The sequence below is a fragment of the Podarcis bocagei genome (genome assembly GCF_964188305.1).
Source record: "Podarcis bocagei genome assembly, chromosome: Z".
In the NCBI taxonomy this organism is placed as follows: domain Eukaryota; kingdom Metazoa; phylum Chordata; class Lepidosauria; order Squamata; family Lacertidae; genus Podarcis; species Podarcis bocagei.
In genome coordinates, this window is record NC_138140.1 from 9,393,120 (window position 1) to 9,411,692 (window position 18,573).

The window sequence follows — 18,573 nt, forward strand, 5'->3', positions numbered from 1 at the left end:
AAGAAACATTTGTCAGTGCAGGTCACTCCACATGCAGCATGTTTGAGAAAACTCCTCTCCACAAGAGTCCCTCCCTTGGCTATGGAGAAGGTAGCCAAAAAAAAAAAGGGAAGAGAAAGGCGGAGGGGAGAGATCCCTCTTATGGATTCCTGGGCTTTCAACCCTCCCACCCTACACGTTAAGGAAAAGTAATGGGGAAGTATTATCAGCTGTGATTGTGTAGGCTGTGACTAGGGGATGTCTAAAGCAGCCTCTGTCAACCAGGGACCCCTCATATGTGACTGGACTACTGCACCCACCCAACCTGACCATTGGGCCATGCTGGTTTGGGGCTGATGGGAGTCGGAGTCCAAAACAATGTCTAGAAGGCACCAAGCCAGGGAAGGCTCATATGAAATGAACCTACCTATGCCTAAAAAACAATGTCATGAAAGGTCAGGTGAGAGCCTCCTCCATGCTATATGAAGGGAGAGGGCAACTTACTTTGAGGTAGTTCAAAACCGTGTTAGCAGTTGAGCTTGGATTTTGTGTAAAATCTCTCCACCGCCCCAGTGGTCTTCTTGTTTGATTCTGCCTTATTCTCTGATTAACAACAAATAAGTCCTCTAACTATCCAATCCAACAAAAATGATGTTGGTGTATGAGAGCAGGGGACTTCCCATCTATTGGTGAAATAGTCTCTGGGTTTGGTGTGAAGCCAATTAAATCAGAATGGGAAATTTTAGCAGGCTCGTTTCAGTTTGTTTCCTTTCTATACATATAAAAGCCCACTTTGGGTTTCCTCAAGAACAGAGCAGGGAGAGGTACCACAGTCAGACAGGGGCCTTGAAGGAAAGCTAAGCAGGTTAAAGACTTGGTTTCCCCCCACCACCCTTCATCTTTTACCATTTGTAGGGGTGGGGAACCTCGAGCCCAGGGCCCTTCGGATCTTTCTATTTGGCTCACAATGGCCCTGACCGCTTTTGACTGGCTAAAACATGTCCTTCAACTCTGATCAATCGTTCTGCTTGCCTGAATGGAGGACCGAGACAGATGTACGTACAAACTTAACTATTATTCAAAGGCCAAATTTTACACCCATTGATAGACCCACTTTTGCCTCTGGCCCTGCCCACCAGTGATAGGTGGCCCTTGGAAGATTGCCCAAAAGAAGATGTGGCCCTTGGGCAGAAAAAGGTTCCCCACCCCTGTACTATTAGATGCCTTCCAGGATGAAAGCTGCCTCCCCAACCCCACCCCACACACCTTGCTAACTTGAGCTCAAGAGACTCACAGGTTTATCCAGCTATTAATTCATATGCCAGTCAGCTGATGGTTGCACCAGCAGTGCTGCATTCCACCAGCTCTGTCAAGATTCAAGGGAAACAGCCGCTAAGCATGCATTTGGCTTGGCCGGCAGTTTTCTGTTTGTTTCTTTTTAAAGAGGTAAGCAGCTCAGAGTAGGGTGTCTACACCATACATGGGACTCAATCCTCAAATAAAGAGAAAAGAGAAAAGCAAAAAAAAAGGAATAGATGCCCACCGAATGAGTAGACAACACTGAGCAAGCTCAAAGCAAAGCAAAGCAAGCAAGAATTCTCCTGGGCTGCTCAAGGTGGACAAATGGAAAAGCTAATAAATATTAGTTTCGGTTGTGTTATTTTTAAGCTGTTCATTTGTTTCCCACCCGCCCCTGCCCTCAAGTTAATATACCTGCCTTTCTTTCCTGATGGAGGTTCAAGGTTTCTGACAGCATCAAAACAACATAAAAATTGTACTTTTTAGCAAAAATATGAATTCAAATTGCCTTTATTTTCTTTTTAAATAGCTGTGTAGTAGTAGTAGTAGTAGTAGTAGTAGTAGTAGTAGTAGTAGTAATAGCAGCTTCTAATCTGCTTTTGAAGACTACAATTAGGAAAGAAAAGGAATATATATGCAGGGTTGCAATTCTGTCCTTGTAAACTCAGTTTTGATTAATTTACTAATCACGTAACTTTAAATTGTGACCATTATCAGTGGCTGATGCCCTGGCATCCCTTTGGTGTAACATCAGAGTGCAAGTAAAAATTTGGAGCTGCTCCAAAATAGTTTTAATAGAGCATTCTTGAATATGACACGACCAATTCATAATTTTTTCAAAGACACTCCCCTACTTTCTTTAAATGTGAGCTCCAGCTTCTGAGACTAAAAGTGAGCTAGAGGAAGAATATCTTCTTTGCGACAAATCAATTAGCAAACTTAAATTCTCAGCTATCAAATTAAAGACCAATATGTGGCCAGGATGCTAGACTGTTGAGTAAGTGTATGTGAAGCGGGTGAAATGTCCACATCATGTTAAATTGTTAGGGCAGCCAGTGCAAGATAATTTCTCTACTTGGGGTTCTGTTGGACTTGGGGATTTGTGGCAGCTGCACTCCCAAACCTGCTGTTTGTTCCACATATTCAGCTCCTTTCCATAAACTGTTGTCTGCTGTTGAAGACTACATCAAAAACTGGGGATAAATAGCAGCCCTGGAAAATTAGAGTTTATCAGCATTTACAAAGCTCTCACGGGAACATTCTCAGCATCAGTTTGCAGAGAACTCAGTGGCTCAAGCAACAGAAACAGCCAGCAGAACCAACTCCTGCCCAATAAGTCTAGGCAGTCAGCATGCACAGAGAGAGGTAACTCAATACATCTGTATTTCTAGTTTCCAACAATATTGACTATAATGTCAGTCAAGAGTGGCTCAAGATCCAGGACTCATATGCCTGGTCTCGGATTGCCTATTCCTTCACTACCTTTTAAAAAACTTTTCTTTAAAAAAGCTTTGATTAGAGCAGAGATTGTCAGCGTGATGCCTGTGAGTGAAGATATGTTCTTGGGAAGATTCCCATGGCACCCATGAAGTGTCTGAGCCCCTCCAGAGCCCTCTTGGTCATGACATGGCAAGGATGGTTACCTTTTTCCTCCCCTGAAATACACTTAGGTATGAAGGAGGAAGTGGGAAGAATGATACTTGGAATGATACTAGATCTGTTGGATCTGGATCTGAGTAAAAGCCTTGGAATAGTGAATTGGGTGAGCATGTGCTGGAGAGAAGAGAGAAGGGACTAGAAGTTCAAGGCACTTGCTCAAAAATCTGTAAAGTGCAGTCAAACCCCAGCAGGGACTAGAGAGGGTGTTCAAGGCACATGCTCAAAAATCTGTAAAGTGCAGTCAAACCCCAGCAGTGGCATCGCAACGGGGGGTGGGGGGGTTGCACCCCGGGTGCTGTGTCTGGGGGGGGGGTGACAAGAAGGCACCCCACGGGGGCTCGCGGTGGCATGAGCAGCCATCACACCGCTGCAGCTGCATGTGGAGTATCCTCCGTTCGTGGCTGCAACCACGAGAAGAGGATCCCGCCACTGGAGGCAAACCGCTATGTACAGCGCATGTGCAGCGTCGCTACGTACGGCACATGCGTCATACGTAGTGATGCCACACATGTGCCCTACGTAGCAATGCCCCGCCCCGGGTGTCATGACGTTTTCGTTCGCCCCTGAATCTTATAATTTAAATTTATAATTTAGGTAAAGGTAAAGGGACCCCTGACCATTAGGCCCAGTCGTGACCGACTCTGGGGTTGCGGCGCTCATCTCGCTTTACTGACTGAGGGAGCTGGCGTACAGCTTCCGGGTCATGTGGCTAGCATGACTAAGCCACTTTGGCAAACCAGAGCAGCGCATGGAAACGGCGTTTACCTTCCCGCTGGAGCGGTACCTATTTATCTACTTGCACTTTGACGTGCTTTCAAACTGCTAGGTTGGCAGGAGCAGGGACCAAGCAATGGGAGCTCACCCCGTCACAGGGATTCAAACCACTGAGCTTCTGATCGGCAAGTCCTAGGCTCTGTGGTTTAACCCACAGTGCCACCCGTGTCCCAATTTATAATTTAAATGGAGGCAAATAAACTTTTAAGTTTTCATATGTAGACTATTAACATTTCTTGCAAATAGATAGCAGTTGGGGTAAAGGGCCCAGAAAATCTTGTTGGCACACCATAGCTCAGTCAGAGTTGGGGGGGAGGGTTTCCACTGCTCTCTGAAAATCAGCTGAAATTTGCATCTATGCATATACATTAGCATATGCATATGTTATGGAAATGTGTTGTGGGCCTGTGTTCTGAGTCTTATAAGTACCCAGCAATTTCCACGTTGTCAGTTTCAATAAATCAGAACAGACCCATTGAAACCAATGGATCCACGTTAACCATGGCTGTCTGAAGCCCAGTGATTTCTATGTGTGCATAGAAAGAAACAATTAATGCAATTCAAATATAAAACGTTTAACACCAGAACTAGCCTTTTAAAACCGGACCTCAGAAAAGACAAGGCAGTGAATGCAGCAAGCAAAGCATAATAATGTTGTTAATTTACAATGCAGATGCGAGTTCCCCCTCTCATCAGTTATATGAAGACAAGGAATGAAGAAAGAGTAAAATGGCTACTGGCAAAATGGCAGATTCTATCCAATTACCAAGTAGCCAATAGAAAGATGATGGTACAAAGCAAAGCCCAGTCACGACCCACAATGCAGCTAGACAGACAGGGAAGCTTTATTTCCCCATCACCAGTGCAATCAGAAATCTCACAAACAAGGAAAGTGAAAGCGAAACAAATATTAAGGAAAAATAAAAAAGCAAGAAATTTAAATATTTTGTTTTAGAAGAAATTCAATGCAACCAACCGTGTCCTATATTTGATGTTTTCATGGATGAATATTTTGCAAGGTTATTTACAAGTTTTTGAATTTAGATAATATTTTTTGGGGTTTTTTTGGTTTTGAGCGGCAGGGCAGGCAACATACAGACGGAGACATGGGTTTTTCGCATTGTATGTTGTTGATTGGATGGCGTGATTCAGCAGGAAGGGAAGGGAGAAATAAAACAGAAACAGAAAAACAAAAGAGAAAATGAGTCATTGGGAACAAAAGCATAAACTTTGTACGGGAAAGGGGAGTGAAGGTGCTTATTTTAAAAAAGTTACTTTTCTAAGAACAATAAAGGCCTGCAAGGAAACACAGTGCAATCAAACCATTTGCATTTTGTACCATAATGCAAATTAACACACACTTAACAAACACCTTTTTGGGGTGTCCTTTTAATATTGTTATTATTCACAGGCAAAGAGAGAGATGCCAGTTTCATAATTTGCATTCAGAGAGATCCTGTCACAAATGTTTCCAAGTTTCCTTATGTGGCTAATGGCCAGTTCACACCACTGTGGACGCTTCCCAGCTGTCACTATTTTGGAACAGGATCCAATCACATGTCAGATTCATGTTGCTCAGTTCTAGCTGATTAGGAGTTCTTGCACAGCAAGCCTGATCTCCACCCCCATGAACCTTTCATGATAAGGAAGGTGACAGGAAAATGCACTGGAAAGTATAATGCTTGCTCTAATGTGAGGGTCGGCAAGGCTTACCGGCCATGGGCCAGATCACTCCCGCGGAGATCATGTGTGGGCTGGACTGGCACAATGTGACACCGGAAATCGTGTCTGCGCATGTCGACATTACTGGAAATCGCTTCTGCTCATGCCCAGATGCCAAAAATTGTACCCATGCAGAAGCAATTTTCAGTGTCTGGGCATGCACAGACGCAATTTCTGGTATCTGCACATGTGCATATGCGATTTCCGGTGCCATTCTGTGAGTCCCTGCGCTGTGCTGCTTTAGTGCAGTGTGCGGGGGACTAGCTGAGCGGGCAGCTCAGTTTGGGGGTGGCCTGTGGGCCAGTAAAACAGTATTTGTGGGCCTAATCTGGCCCATGGGCCGCACGTTGCCAACCCCGGCTCCAATGCAACACCATATAATCGCCCCACAAACAATTCAGATTAGACATTCAATTTAAAAAAGCTAACATGGTGTAATCTTGCTGCAAACAAATCAGGAGGAATACTCAATGAACTGGTAGCTGGCAGCACCTAGTGTGTGCCCATTTACACTTACACATGTGGTGGGAAAGCCAATGGGATATGCAGTCAACACAATGCCATCCTACAGGATAGTTTGATTAAGTTGTAGGTGCACACCATGTGCACCAATCACTGTGCCCTGAGACTCTGCAGTTTCTCAAATGCCCTTTTTATATGGTGCTTGCTTGGGCTAAGAGGCAAGGAGGGCCATCAACAATTGCAGGGTTTTTCCCCATTGTTTATTGATTATTCTTTTTTATTCTATTGGTAGCTTTCTGAGGACACTGAAAGAAACTCTGAGACAAACATGGAATTGTACAGTTGGAAGGGATTTCCATAGGTCAACTAGTGCAATCCTCTGCAATGCAGAAATCACAGCTAAAGGAGCACTGACAGAAGGCTATCCAATCTCTTTTTAAAAACCTCCAGTAGAGTTGAGCCCACCACCTTAGGAGGTAGTCTGTTGTACTGTCAAACAGCTCTTACTCTCAGAAACTTCTTCCTAACAATCAGAATCTCCTGGTTTAAGTAGTATTCTGGAGCAGCTTGCTCCATCTACTATGTGACAGCCCTTCAGGTATTTAAAGATGACCTCTCAGTCTTCTCTTTCCCCATGCTAAACATGCATGCTTACATGCTAATCAAACATAGCTACGACTAATTGTTAGAAGAAACACTTGTCATGAATATGTTCTTTTACTCCCATTGGAGTCACACACCAGAGCCTACATTAGCCTGTCTCAGCACGGTTCCTCCAAATGTTGTTGGGACTACAACTCCCACCATCCCTCAATATTGGCTATGCTGGCTGGTGCTGATGGGAGTTGGAGTCCAACACTTTCTACATTAAAATTTGCCCTGTGAAATGCAATTGAATCCTGCCCAAAAAGCAGTTAGTGGTGTAAATCAATTTGATCCTTTGCAGTCATCAAAGTTAAATTTAAAAGTCTTCCCTGTAAATCAGTTTGAAGTGAGTGCTGGCAGGGAAACAGACATACCTCCCTTTTATTTGCCTGCAGAGATAGATAGATAGATGATAGATAGATAGATAGATAGATAGATAGATAGATAGATAGATAGATGATAGATAGATAGATAGATAGATAGATAGATAGATAGATGATAGATAGATAGATAGATAGATAGATAGATAGATGATAGATAGATAGATAGATGATAGATAGATAGATAGATAGATAGATAGATAGATAGATAGATAGAGATAGAGAGATATAGACAGAAGAAAGAAAGAAAGAAAGAAAGAAACATAATTCAAAGCACTCACAGAGGAAATTACAAATGACACAATAATGATGCTAAAAGAAAAACAAATTTATCAACACATTTTTTTCTCCTTTTATCTTTATGCCTTGGCACATCTGCTGGTTGCTGAGCCACTCCTAGGGAAAAAAGGGCAGTGGATGACCAGGTAAGCTGGTATTCTTGGATGAAGGTACTAGCTCTTGGATAGCTGCCCTGGAATACAAGCTGAGCTCCCTGAAGTGTGCGATTCTTCTCAGAAGTGGCCCTGTCCACATAGCAGTGAGCTGTGTGGTCAAACTAAGGTCATGCCCAGATTATCTCCCAAGATTCCCCTTCCTATATGTGAGAACACAGGGTATCCAATGTTAACTCTACTTAGAGATGACCAACTGAAATTTTTAGGAATGGCTAACTTAAGTACAGTAACAGACCCACGCTGAGTAAAACTTAGTTGGCTGCAACCCATAGGTCCATCAAGCTCAGTTTTGTCTAGGTTTACTGGTCACAGCTCACCAGGATTTCAGAAAGGGACCACTCCTATGCTCTAACACTGAGGTATTCAATCAAGACAATCTTCCATTTGTCTTGCTTTGACCATAGGAAACTGCCTTCTTCTAGGGCAAATCATGTTTTTCAACTATCTCAATATTTGTCTACTTTGAATGGTAGTGGCTTTCTAGGGTCTCAGACAGAATTCCTTTTCTCCCTCCAAAAAGCCCTGTTCCATTTTAATTTCATTTCACTGAATTTCACCAACAGTTTGTTTTTTTGTGGGGTGGGGTTTACTATTGTCAGTGAAAATAGCACAACTTCCTTATATTTTCCTAAGGTCTTGGCAAGTGGCTATTTTATGTTGGCTGCCATTTTGAATCCTTTGTGCTGCCCAAAATCTTCTGTTGCTGCAAGATAATGTGTGGTATGTGTGTGGTGGCCACACAAAACAGTGGAGAATATTCAGATAAATCCTGCAAAGTGGACCACATTTTCTACGCATGAGGGGGATGTGTGCAAAAGAGACAGTAAATTTCAGCAATTCTGTTTACTGAGAAATTTTAGCTCAGCTCTGTGTAAAATTCCTGAATGGAGACATCATAAAAATGGGGTCCAAACATTCCAAAATTGCTGAGCTTGCACAGAGCAACTGGGAGAGAGCAGAGGAGGTGGGAATGGCTGCATACACAAATACCTCCTACCTTCCTTCACTGTTCAGAGACATAGTTTCATAAAAGACATGTTGACAGTAAAAGAATATAAATTACTGGTATGTTGACAGTAAAATTCAATAAATTCAAACCACAAATGGTTGAAAAATACATCATTGTACCAGTGACCAAACCAATTCAAAATATACACAGTACTGCCTGGGATAACGCTGTTGGAGGGTTTACAAAAGTATTATTTCACTCCTATACATCTATACAACCAATGATTTCTTGGCTGGATGGCCAGCTCCAAAGGGGGAAAAGGATGTGGCTTCCAAGACTAGCAGAGGGTACATAGCTCCCCAAAGTGGTTTGCTGGGTGGGTCAGAGCTGCAATGCTAGCTTCCTGGCAGGTGGTTACTGGTAGGGAGAGGAGCAAGGCGGCAGGCAGATCAGCATGGTGCAAATGCACTGGTGAAGTCAATCTGGCACTGCTGCTGGTGCATTTTCCCTGTATGAATCTTCCTGCTGCCTTGCCCCTCTCACTCACCAGTAAGCAACAGCGACCCATCTGCTGGGAAGCTGGCATAGAGTTGCACTTCTCCATACAGTGAGCTGCTTCTGGCTCTATCACAGTGCAAGGGATGCCTAAGAAGGCTGAGGATGCTTCAGTTTGCAACAGTCAACTTCCTATTGCAGATTAAGGGAGCACATTGAAAGTGCTCTGCTGGAGTCCCCATAACTGCTGCCAGTCCTAAAGCCAGCACTGTCTACAATTCAGTCAAGATCTCTTTGTTTCCCACCCCATCCATTCTCCCAGGGTCTAACTACCCTGTGTTACAATAGCCACTCTTTATTCTTTTTCTTTGTTATGAATGTTTCTTTTCAAAGAAGAGTTTTCAGCCTCTTCCCAGCCGATGTCTCAGTAAAGACTCTGTCCTCCATTTAAATGCTTATAAAAATGCCTTTCGTAAAAATGTAACGAATTTTTTACACTACACAAAATATAGAGCAGCAATGAAACATCAATAAAAATCTCAATGAATACTGATTGGTAAAAAGATAATTTACTATGTAGTAATTAGTATGGAAAGAGGGGGAAAGCCCCTCCTATTGGTGCCACCGGTGCTAATTACTAGGGTGTGTGTTCACCAAGAACTCAGCTGGGAAAGGAATGCTAAAATCTTCTCTCTTCGTGTGCTGTGGTGCTGATGATTATTCTCCTCTGCATCTGGAATTTTATTTATTTATTTAAAAAAACAGAGACAAGATTGCTCATCACATTGTTATTGTCAGGCCCTCTGATTCTGTGTGCAATTTAGGAGAAGGATCTGGGATTGCAGGACCTGCTGGGGAATGACCAAAAAATCCACTGCCATAGACAGGAGAAAGAAGTTAAGAAAGAGCAATTGAAATAAAAACATACATATATCAAAGACGAGCACAAAACCAATTGTTCCTAACCTAACAAAGCAGAAGGACACGGTCAAGAAGGAAGCAAATATGAGGGGTGAGGAACCTGTGCCCCTCCATCTGTTGTTGGATTCCATCTCCCATCAGCCACCCAACAGTCAGGGTTGGTGGGAGATGGAGTCCAGCAACAGCTGAGCCTTTACCAATCACAGACCTCTAAGAGGCTGTTGATCCCCAACTCCCATCTAGCCCAACCTGCATGGCCAACTTCTGGGTGGGTAACAGCTTTTGGAAAGGATGACCTGAACTATTTGGGAAGGGTTTACAAAATGGCATTGACTTCAGAGAAGATGCTGGGGACTGTTTAATGCAGCTATGGCACCTTCCAGCATAAATTATGCAAATTAAATGCATTTGAAATTGGGTTCCTGGTCCATCAGAGGGATTGGGAAAGTGCTTTGAAAGGAACTAACTCTATACCCTGACCACTAGGAACTCTACTAGCACAGCACTCCTCCTAGTTTCCTGAAATATTGTTCAAACTTATCTTCATTTTCTTGAGGACGAGAAACATTTGGGGGGGGGGAGCATAGAAAACAAAACAGTGCAATTCCCAGTGGATTGTATCCAATTAAGTTCTACTCAGTGTAGACCTACTGAAGTGAACAAACTTAAGTTAGTCATGACCATCAATTTTCTGTGTAAGACTACATTGGATACAACCCACAGTATTGGCCTATACACCCAAATACCAAATTCCATACTTAGGCTTAATTTTGTATGGAATCACAGAATAGACCCAGTCCTCTTTCCATCCAAATCCCTCTGCTAAGTGACAGAAGTGCATTATTTTCTTAATAATAAAAAAATGAAGGTCAGTGCAAATGTAAGTATGTAACACAGACCCTTAAGTTAGCACTAAGAAACTGGGACCACGTTGGGAAATTACAAACAGACCCTGTGCCCCAGACTCTCCTCTACTGCAGACAACCCCCCCCCTTTGCAGACAAATTCCTGAACCAAACCCCTTTACTATGGTTGGAGGAGGGAACCAGGCAGTTTGAGACAAGACACCGTGGTCACTCTGGTGGAATCCTCATGGTCCTGGAAATTAGGTGATCCTGCAAAGGGGAATCCCATTCTCTGGAGGCCTTTGCACAGGAGAGAGGAGAAGTTGACTTTAACCATGGTTAATACAAAACCAATACTAATTATGGGACATAACATCTAGCCATGGTTAAGAAGCATGGGAGAATCCCCTGCATGTGAGAGGAGAGAGGGTGAGAGGAAGGGGAAGAGGGCATGTGATTCCATAAGCTGCTCCTGTTTACTTACTCTAGTAACCATCTCACATTATATACCATTTACACCAGGAGTAAATAAATCCCCCCTTAGGTAGTTTATTCAAAAGCTCTTAATATTTATCCTAAATTTACATTGCAATTGTTGAATGTTGGCTTTGCAGCTCAGGTTCCTTCTATCATTTCTCCCAGTCTTCTGACAGACATCATTTCATAGTGACCTGCCAACAGACTGAGGAGAAGATCATTTGGCCTGCATTCCCGCCCCCTTACACCATTTTGTTGGCTAAAGAAAGAAAGTTTGCACAGTCTGTACTCACCGCAATCTCTGTTACTAAAATATCAGTAATACTTCCCAAGACTGTGACAAAATCAAAGATGTTCCAGGCATCACGAAAATAATTCTGTAAGATCAAAAGCAACAACAAGCAGCATTACTCAGAAGTTTAAACTGCATACTAGGCTGCAATCCTCACCCCACTTACCTGACAGCAAACCCCATTTAATTCAATGGGAGTTACATCTTAGTAGACATGGGTAGGCTTGCATCCTAAGTCAGTTCTCTCCAATCTGATGCCTTTCAGATGTTGGGGGACTACAACTCCCATAATCCCTGACCATCAGCTGTGCTAGCTGGGACAGATTAAGTAGAAGTTGAACGACATCTGGAAAGCACCAGGTTAGTGATGGCTGATCTAAGTCATTTCTCTGGAAACTACAGACCTCAATAATTTGTTGTGTGCACCATGCAGTTTGATGGGAAGAGTGAGTTTCCTATGTTACACCACCCCTGAATTGCAATTTAGCTAGGAGGGTCTCTAAAATGAATTGCAGAATTGCAGCAGCCTCATAAAGCTACAAATGCTACAAGCCTACAAAATACTGTATTTTTCGTTCTATAGGACACACCTTTTCCCCTCCAAAAATGAAGGGGAAATGTGTGTGTGTCCTATGGAGTGAATGCATGCTTTTGCTGAAGCCTGGAGAGCGAGAGGGGGCGGTGTGCACCGCCCCCTCTCGCTCTCCAGGCTTCAGGCAGCTATCCGCAAGCCTTCTGAGCACGGCGGGATAGCAGCCTGAAGCCTGAAGCCCGGGGAGCGCAGCCCGGGCTCCGAAGGCTTGCGGATAGCAGCCTGTTCTGGGGGCTGGCCCTGCGGCTGGGGGGGAAAATATTTTTTTCTTTATTCCCCCCCCCCTAAAAACTAGGTGCGAAAAATACGATATTTTACGCCATCTGCTAAGAGGTTGGAACCTAAATTTTGATGCTGGATGCAGAGAAGGGGAGGCATCCTTCTTAGTTTGCTCTATGGTCCTGACTAGGGAAGGAGCAGAACATAAGAACAGCCCATCCAAACTAGCATCGTCTTCTCGCAGGGGTCAACTAGCTGCTCCAATGGGAAGCCCTCAAGGAGAACCTGAGCACCTGCGATTCCTGTCAACTTGTATTCAGAGGCCAACTAATTCTAGTTTCCTCCCCATTGCCATCCTCATTGCTAACAGGCAGTGCGACTCTCTTGCACTGGTTTTAAGTAAGGAGCCAGGCAGATGGAGACTGGTTGGGAACAGAATGAGGTTGGTGGGGCAGTGTCCCATTCACCCTAACGCAGCAGCCTCCACTGATCAAGAGACGTAATGGAGCAGCCTCCAGGCTTCCAGTAGTGGAGGCAGAACATAGCCATTGTGAGGCAATGACTTTGGAAAGGCCACAGATTTCCCCCACTCCTGCTTGACAAAATTCAGCAATAAAACAAAACAGAATGGTACACTTTTGAAACAAAACCAGATTCATTGGGAACAGCAAAAACCCAGGAAGAAATATGAAGAAGTGGAATTTCAGGAGCATTTCTGGTGCTGGATGAGAGAGGACAATGAAAAAAGCCAGCTCATACCAGGGCGCCAAAGGCAATGATCTTCAGCACACACTCCAGAGAAAACATGGATGTAAACACAATGTTGAGGCATTTCAGCATATCTTCATATGGCTGTGGGGCACCATAGAACTAAATCAAAGAGAAAGAAAACAGGTTACTGGAAAACATGGGTTGCAATCACTCATGCATTGCAGGGTGTTGGACTAGATGGCCTTTACGGCCCCAACCATACAATCCTATTATTCTCAAACTCTTCTGTAAAGGGTTTTTTAAAGTTTAGTTTCATCCTCGTTATTCTTTTTTTTTAAAAAAAAATAGTTGTTATTAATGATTTTGTTGTGTTACAAAATAGACAAATAAGTGGAGAAGAGTACAACTGGGGGTAAAGAGGGAAGAGTGATGGGGGTTGTTCTTTCGTTCTATTGCCTAGTGTTAATGTAGAGGTTTGTGTCAGCATGACGTGGATACGTCCTTTGTATATATATTGATTTGTATGCTGTTGCAGCGGGGATAGGTCATTGACCTGTTGTGCTGTGTATATGATAAAGCGGAACCACACTGGGGTAAAGGCATCCTTTTCCCCCCGTGTCCTTGTGCTAATTTAAGTTTTCTGGCTAACTTTTCTAGTAGGGCAGTTTCCCATGCATTTTGGTACCAGTGGTCTATGTTCACTCCTGATAGGTCTTTCCAGTGTCTGGTATCTACAATATATAAAATATTACTCCAAGACACCAAAATTAAAAATCAATGAGAACACATCATAGGATACGAAATAAACTCTACCCAGTGGTCAAAAACGTGGTCTAAACAACCATTTAAATTCATCTCAGTCAAAAAAGAGAGAACACTCTGAAACTCATCTACGATGCTACCTAACACCAAGGGAGTTTTCACTAATATACCCAGAAACCTCATCTAAATGCTGGAGAGGCTGCACCTCCATAGGCACATACCTCCACTTGTGCTGGGAGTGCCCCAAAGTGCAATCCTTTTGGATATCAGTGATGCAGAAAAATCTCCAAAGTATCAAAACAGGTAGTAGAAGTAACTCCAGAATCAGCCTTATTAAATATCTTGCAGGATAACAATGCACATGACAAGGAACTCATAAGTCACTTACTCACAGCAGCAAGAAACACCCTCCTACTTATTCTTTATTGTTGAAGTTTGTTAATGTTCATGCAGGAGCCAGGAGATGTATTGCCTTTGTTTCCATCATAGCAGGGATGTGGAAAAATGTGGCCCTCCAGATGTTGTGGAACTACAACTTCCATCACCCTTAATCATTGGTCATTGTGGCAGGGGTTGATGAGAGTTAGTCAAACAACACTTGGCTGGTCAGAGGTTCCCTGCCCCTGCATTAAGAACATATGACGAGCCTACTGGATCAGGCTAGTGTCCAATCCAGGTCCAGCATCCTGTTCTTACAGTGGCCAACCAGATGCATATAGGAAATTTGAAAGCAGGACCTGAGTGCAACATCACTCTTGCCTCCTGCAGGTTGCAGGAGTTGGTATTCAGAAGCTTATGGCCTCCAACAGTGGAGGGAGAAAATGACCATCAAGGACAGTAGCAGTTGATAACCCATTTCACTAAGTACTCATTGAATTAGCACACTCTCACGAGAACTGCTAGCTCCCCTGCCCCCTTCTTAAAAAAAAAAAGGCAAGGAAATCAGCAACCTTCATCATCAGCACAATGGTGTTGAGTGCGATCATGACCATGATGAAATACTCGAAAGGAGGAGACACCACAAACTTCCACATCTTGTACTGGAACGACTGCTTGTTTTGAGGCATGTAGCGGGTCAGGGGTTTGGCACTTATGGCAAAGTCTATACAGGCCCTCTACAACAAAAGGAAGAGAGTGGGGGAAATCAATTGAGGAAAAGATCTGCTCACAGTTTTCACCTGCATCCAGAGTTAAGGAAAAGCTTCCAGATCCACAGTTGGCTCTTTTACATGCTTAGCCAGGAGTAAGCTATGAGGAAGGGCCATAGCTCAGTGGTAGAGCATATGCTTTGCATGCAGAAGGTCCTAGGTTCAATCCCTGGCATTTCCAGGTAGGGCTGAGAGAAAACTCTGCCTGAAATTCTGGAGAGTCATGTGCCTGTCAAGGCAGACTGTACTGAGCTACCTGTTTAAAGTGTCTGACTTATACGGACACTTCTTATTAGGGGAAGGGTCATAGTTCAGTGGTAAGAGCATCTGCTTTGCATGCTCCCAGTAGGGCTGGGAGAGACTCCCTGTCTGAAACCTTGCCAGCCGGTGTGGACAGTGCCAAGCAAGGTGGACCATTGGTCTGACTCTGTATCAGACAGCTTCCAATGTTAGCACAATGGGATGGGTTAAACAGCAGATGTCCTGGCATATAATGGAAATACTTTGATTTGCAAATTGATGTTGAGATATCTAATTTTGTCAGGGAGGCAAAAATCCCTCAGGGCTGGATGCTTAGCTAACCCTGCAAATATGAAAAAGAGCCTTTCTCCATCTGGTATCCTGAGAGAGTACCTCATTTTTCTCAAGGCTGCATTCAGACATCACTTTGTCACCCTGCTCCTGGAAGGTGATGATGATCAAAGCCACAAAGATGTTCACGAAGAAAAAGGGGAAGACGACAAAATACACCACATAGAAGATGGACATCTCCATCCGGTACCCAGGGCTTGGGCCTTGGTTCTCATACGTTGCATCAACAGAATGCTTTAAAACACTGTGAGAAGGAGGCAGAGAAGGAGCAGGCAGAAATTTGGATGAATGGCTGTAACTCTGCATCTACTTTGCATGCAGAAGGACCCAGGGCTTGGGAAATACTCTTGTCTGAACCCCACCCCACCCCATCCCCCACCCCACCACAAGGCACTAACGTGCCATACAAACTTACGTTGGCCACCCCTCTCCTGTGGAGACAGTGAAGAGTGTCAACAGAGCCCAGAGGACATTGTCATAGTGGAATTCGTACTTCTTCCATTGCCTGGGCTGAGCTTGCACATCATCTTTTGCATAATCCAGATACTGGCCCCTGGAAGGAAGATGGGACACAGAATCAAAACAGGAGAATGTGGCGCTAGGCCTCATTTATGATCGGTGCTGACACCCTCCATGGGTCACCATCCCTCAAATATGCTGCCTCCATTAACTACCATTGTAATTATTTACTGCTCTTTTTCTTCCTCAGAATGTAAGTTTAGCATTGTCAGTGTGGACAAATGCTAAGCTATATAGCATCAAAGATTGACTCTGTATATGGCAGAATCCTGTTTGCAACTGCATATTCAAAGGCTTCAGTATGATCTGGAAACCTGATTGCTCCAGATTGTGTGGATTTTTTTTTGCATAAACAAGGGCTCTATTCTTGCAGATGCTCATGCTATATATGTGTGGATGCCAAGCTCATCACCCCATGTGGTCAAGGCTGGAGGCATGGTCTCATTCATGCATTGGTCGACATGTGGGTGATAACTTCTGAATGGGGTGTTTGTGTTAGGAATAGAAGGAGATGAGCCTGCTGGATCAGGCCAGTGGCCCATCTAGCCCAACATCCTGTTCCCACAATGGCCAACCAGAAGCCTATGGAAAGCCTGTAAGCAGTGCTCTCTGCTCCAGCAACTCTTCTTCAGAATACTGCCTTTGACTGTGAAGGCAGAACACAGGTAGTAGCCATTAATAAAGATCCTCCATGAATTTGTCCTTTAAAGCCATCCAAGTTGATGGCCATCACTAAAGTATGTGGGAGCGAGTTCCATAGTCTAACTCTACATTGCCTGAAGAAGTACCTTGTTTTGTTTGTCCTAAATCTTCCATCATTCAAGTAGGACTTGAGCAAAAAAAGCCCTCTCTCCTCCTGAGGTTTCTATCAACTGGTCACCAGAAGCATACTGCTTCTGATAGTGGGGATAGAATATAGGCATCAGGGTTAATAGCCATTGACCCTGATTGCTACATTCTATCTCCACAGTTGGTGGGTGGTATGCTTCTGAATCATTGTCTGCTTGCCACCCATGGAACCAATGAGCAAGTAGGCAATGGCAGCTACTTCTCCTCTTCCTGCTCACCACTACAGTTGTTGTTATCTGCTTGTTCACTCCCTCTGGGCATGAGGGAGAGGCCGGTGGTCTGCAAATAGTAAAGAGATGCAGGAGATCCAGGAGGCCCTTGTCACTGCACCTCTTGCTCAGACCTTAGAAGAACTAGTTCAAGTTCAAGTTCAACTTGTCTCCCAAGGATCTAATTCCAGTTCATATTTGTCCTTTTACAAACCAAACCAGTTCACATTTAGTTCATAGTTCAACCAAATGGCCATTGGGGAAATCTCTCCCCCCGCCCACGGCATTCAGAATATTACAAACTGCTGTGCTGAAGTATAAAAGCAGGAGTAAGAAAACATCAAAACACACATACAGGATGGAACATAAATTGTTTATTTCCCCAACCATTATTATTTTCAAGTTCAAAGGCATTTATGAGGAGGAGAAAAACACATGTAAGAGAACAAACATGAAGATGAACTAGAAATCATTCAAATTCTCCAAAAGTTAATCCACGTTCAGTTCACCCAGCAGTTATGAGTACTTTTGGCTGTAGTTTAGAGTTTTTGGCATTAGTTCACTGAACTTCATTAATCTGAACTAGTTCACTTCAAGCTCTGGGGTAAGAGCCATAGCTCAGTGATTGAGCATGGGCTATGCATGCGTATGGTCCCAAGTTCAAGTCCTGGCATCTCTGCCTGAGACCCTCTGCTCCAAATCCTGGAAAGTTTCTGCCAGTCAGTGTAGAGAAACTGAGCTAGATAGACCCAGTGGTCTGACTGTACAAGCTACCTATGCTTCCTGAGTTCACTGCTCTTGCAGGGGCACAGGACCTCAGCAGGAGCCCAACCATCCCAACCCTTCACACTGGAGCTGCTCTCAAGCTCTAAATTCCTGCATTGCAAGAGAGAAACACTAGAATTTGTAACAGGACTAGATTACCCTTAGGACCCTTCCAACTCAACAATTACAAGATTCTATGAAAAGGCACTTGACCACCTTCTAGTGACCAGGTCCCTGAGCTTCTCACACACCAGTCACAAGGAAGGACACAGCAAAGGAGATGCCCCATCCCTCCAGCCAAAGCTTAGCTCAGGTCTTTTCAATCAGGTCATACTGTGCATCAAAACATATTTATCTGTTTGATCTGGGCACCTGCAGTCTTTTTCCAGCTCCTTGGACTCGTCCGTGCAGTAGAAGAATCGCCCTTTGAAAAGCTGCACTGCTATGACTGCAAAGATGAACATGAAGAGCATGTAGACAATGAGGATGTTGAGGACATTCTTCAGAGAATTCACCACGCAGTCAAAGACTGCCTGCATATAAGAGGGGGAGGGGGATTCAGAAACAGAATCCATGGTGAAGTATAAATCAAAGCAATTTACAGCAATAAAAACATAAAACCATACAATAAAAACCATTAAAAACGGACAGCAATTAGCCATTTTGGAAAGATGTATTCTTAATTGCCTGCATAGGCCTGGTGGAATAGAAAAGTTTTCAGCAGGTGTTTAAAGTTGGCAGAGAAGTCGGCAGAGTATTCTTATAAAGCCAGATTGGCTTGGATCCTGCCCTCTGCAATGGGGAAAGCTCCTTCTGTCTGTGAAGTAGGATTCAGTGGATATGAAGAGATATGG

The 18,573-nt window shown here is 43.8% G+C and overlaps 2 protein-coding genes across 15 annotated transcripts in view; one reads left to right on the forward strand and one right to left on the reverse strand.

Annotated features, from left to right (window-relative positions):
- The window catches only part of SLC31A2 (solute carrier family 31 member 2), a 537,879-nt gene that overhangs the window by 332,708 nt on the left and 186,598 nt on the right, over positions 1 to 18,573 (forward strand). The window lies entirely within an intron of this gene.
- The window catches only part of CACNA1B (calcium voltage-gated channel subunit alpha1 B), a 345,062-nt gene that overhangs the window by 50,781 nt on the left and 275,708 nt on the right, over positions 1 to 18,573 (reverse strand). For all 14 annotated transcript variants that reach the window (XM_081179581.1, XM_081179579.1, XM_081179591.1 and 11 more), the window contains 6 exons: positions 18,092 to 18,252; positions 15,793 to 15,930; positions 15,420 to 15,621; positions 14,589 to 14,753; positions 12,925 to 13,035; positions 11,356 to 11,439 (listed from right to left, as the gene is read on the reverse strand). In XM_081179581.1, the coding sequence (XP_081035707.1) occupies positions 11,356 to 11,439; positions 12,925 to 13,035; positions 14,589 to 14,753; positions 15,420 to 15,621; positions 15,793 to 15,930; positions 18,092 to 18,252 (861 nt within the window). The remainder of the gene's footprint in view (positions 1 to 11,355; positions 11,440 to 12,924; positions 13,036 to 14,588; positions 14,754 to 15,419; positions 15,622 to 15,792; positions 15,931 to 18,091; positions 18,253 to 18,573) is intronic.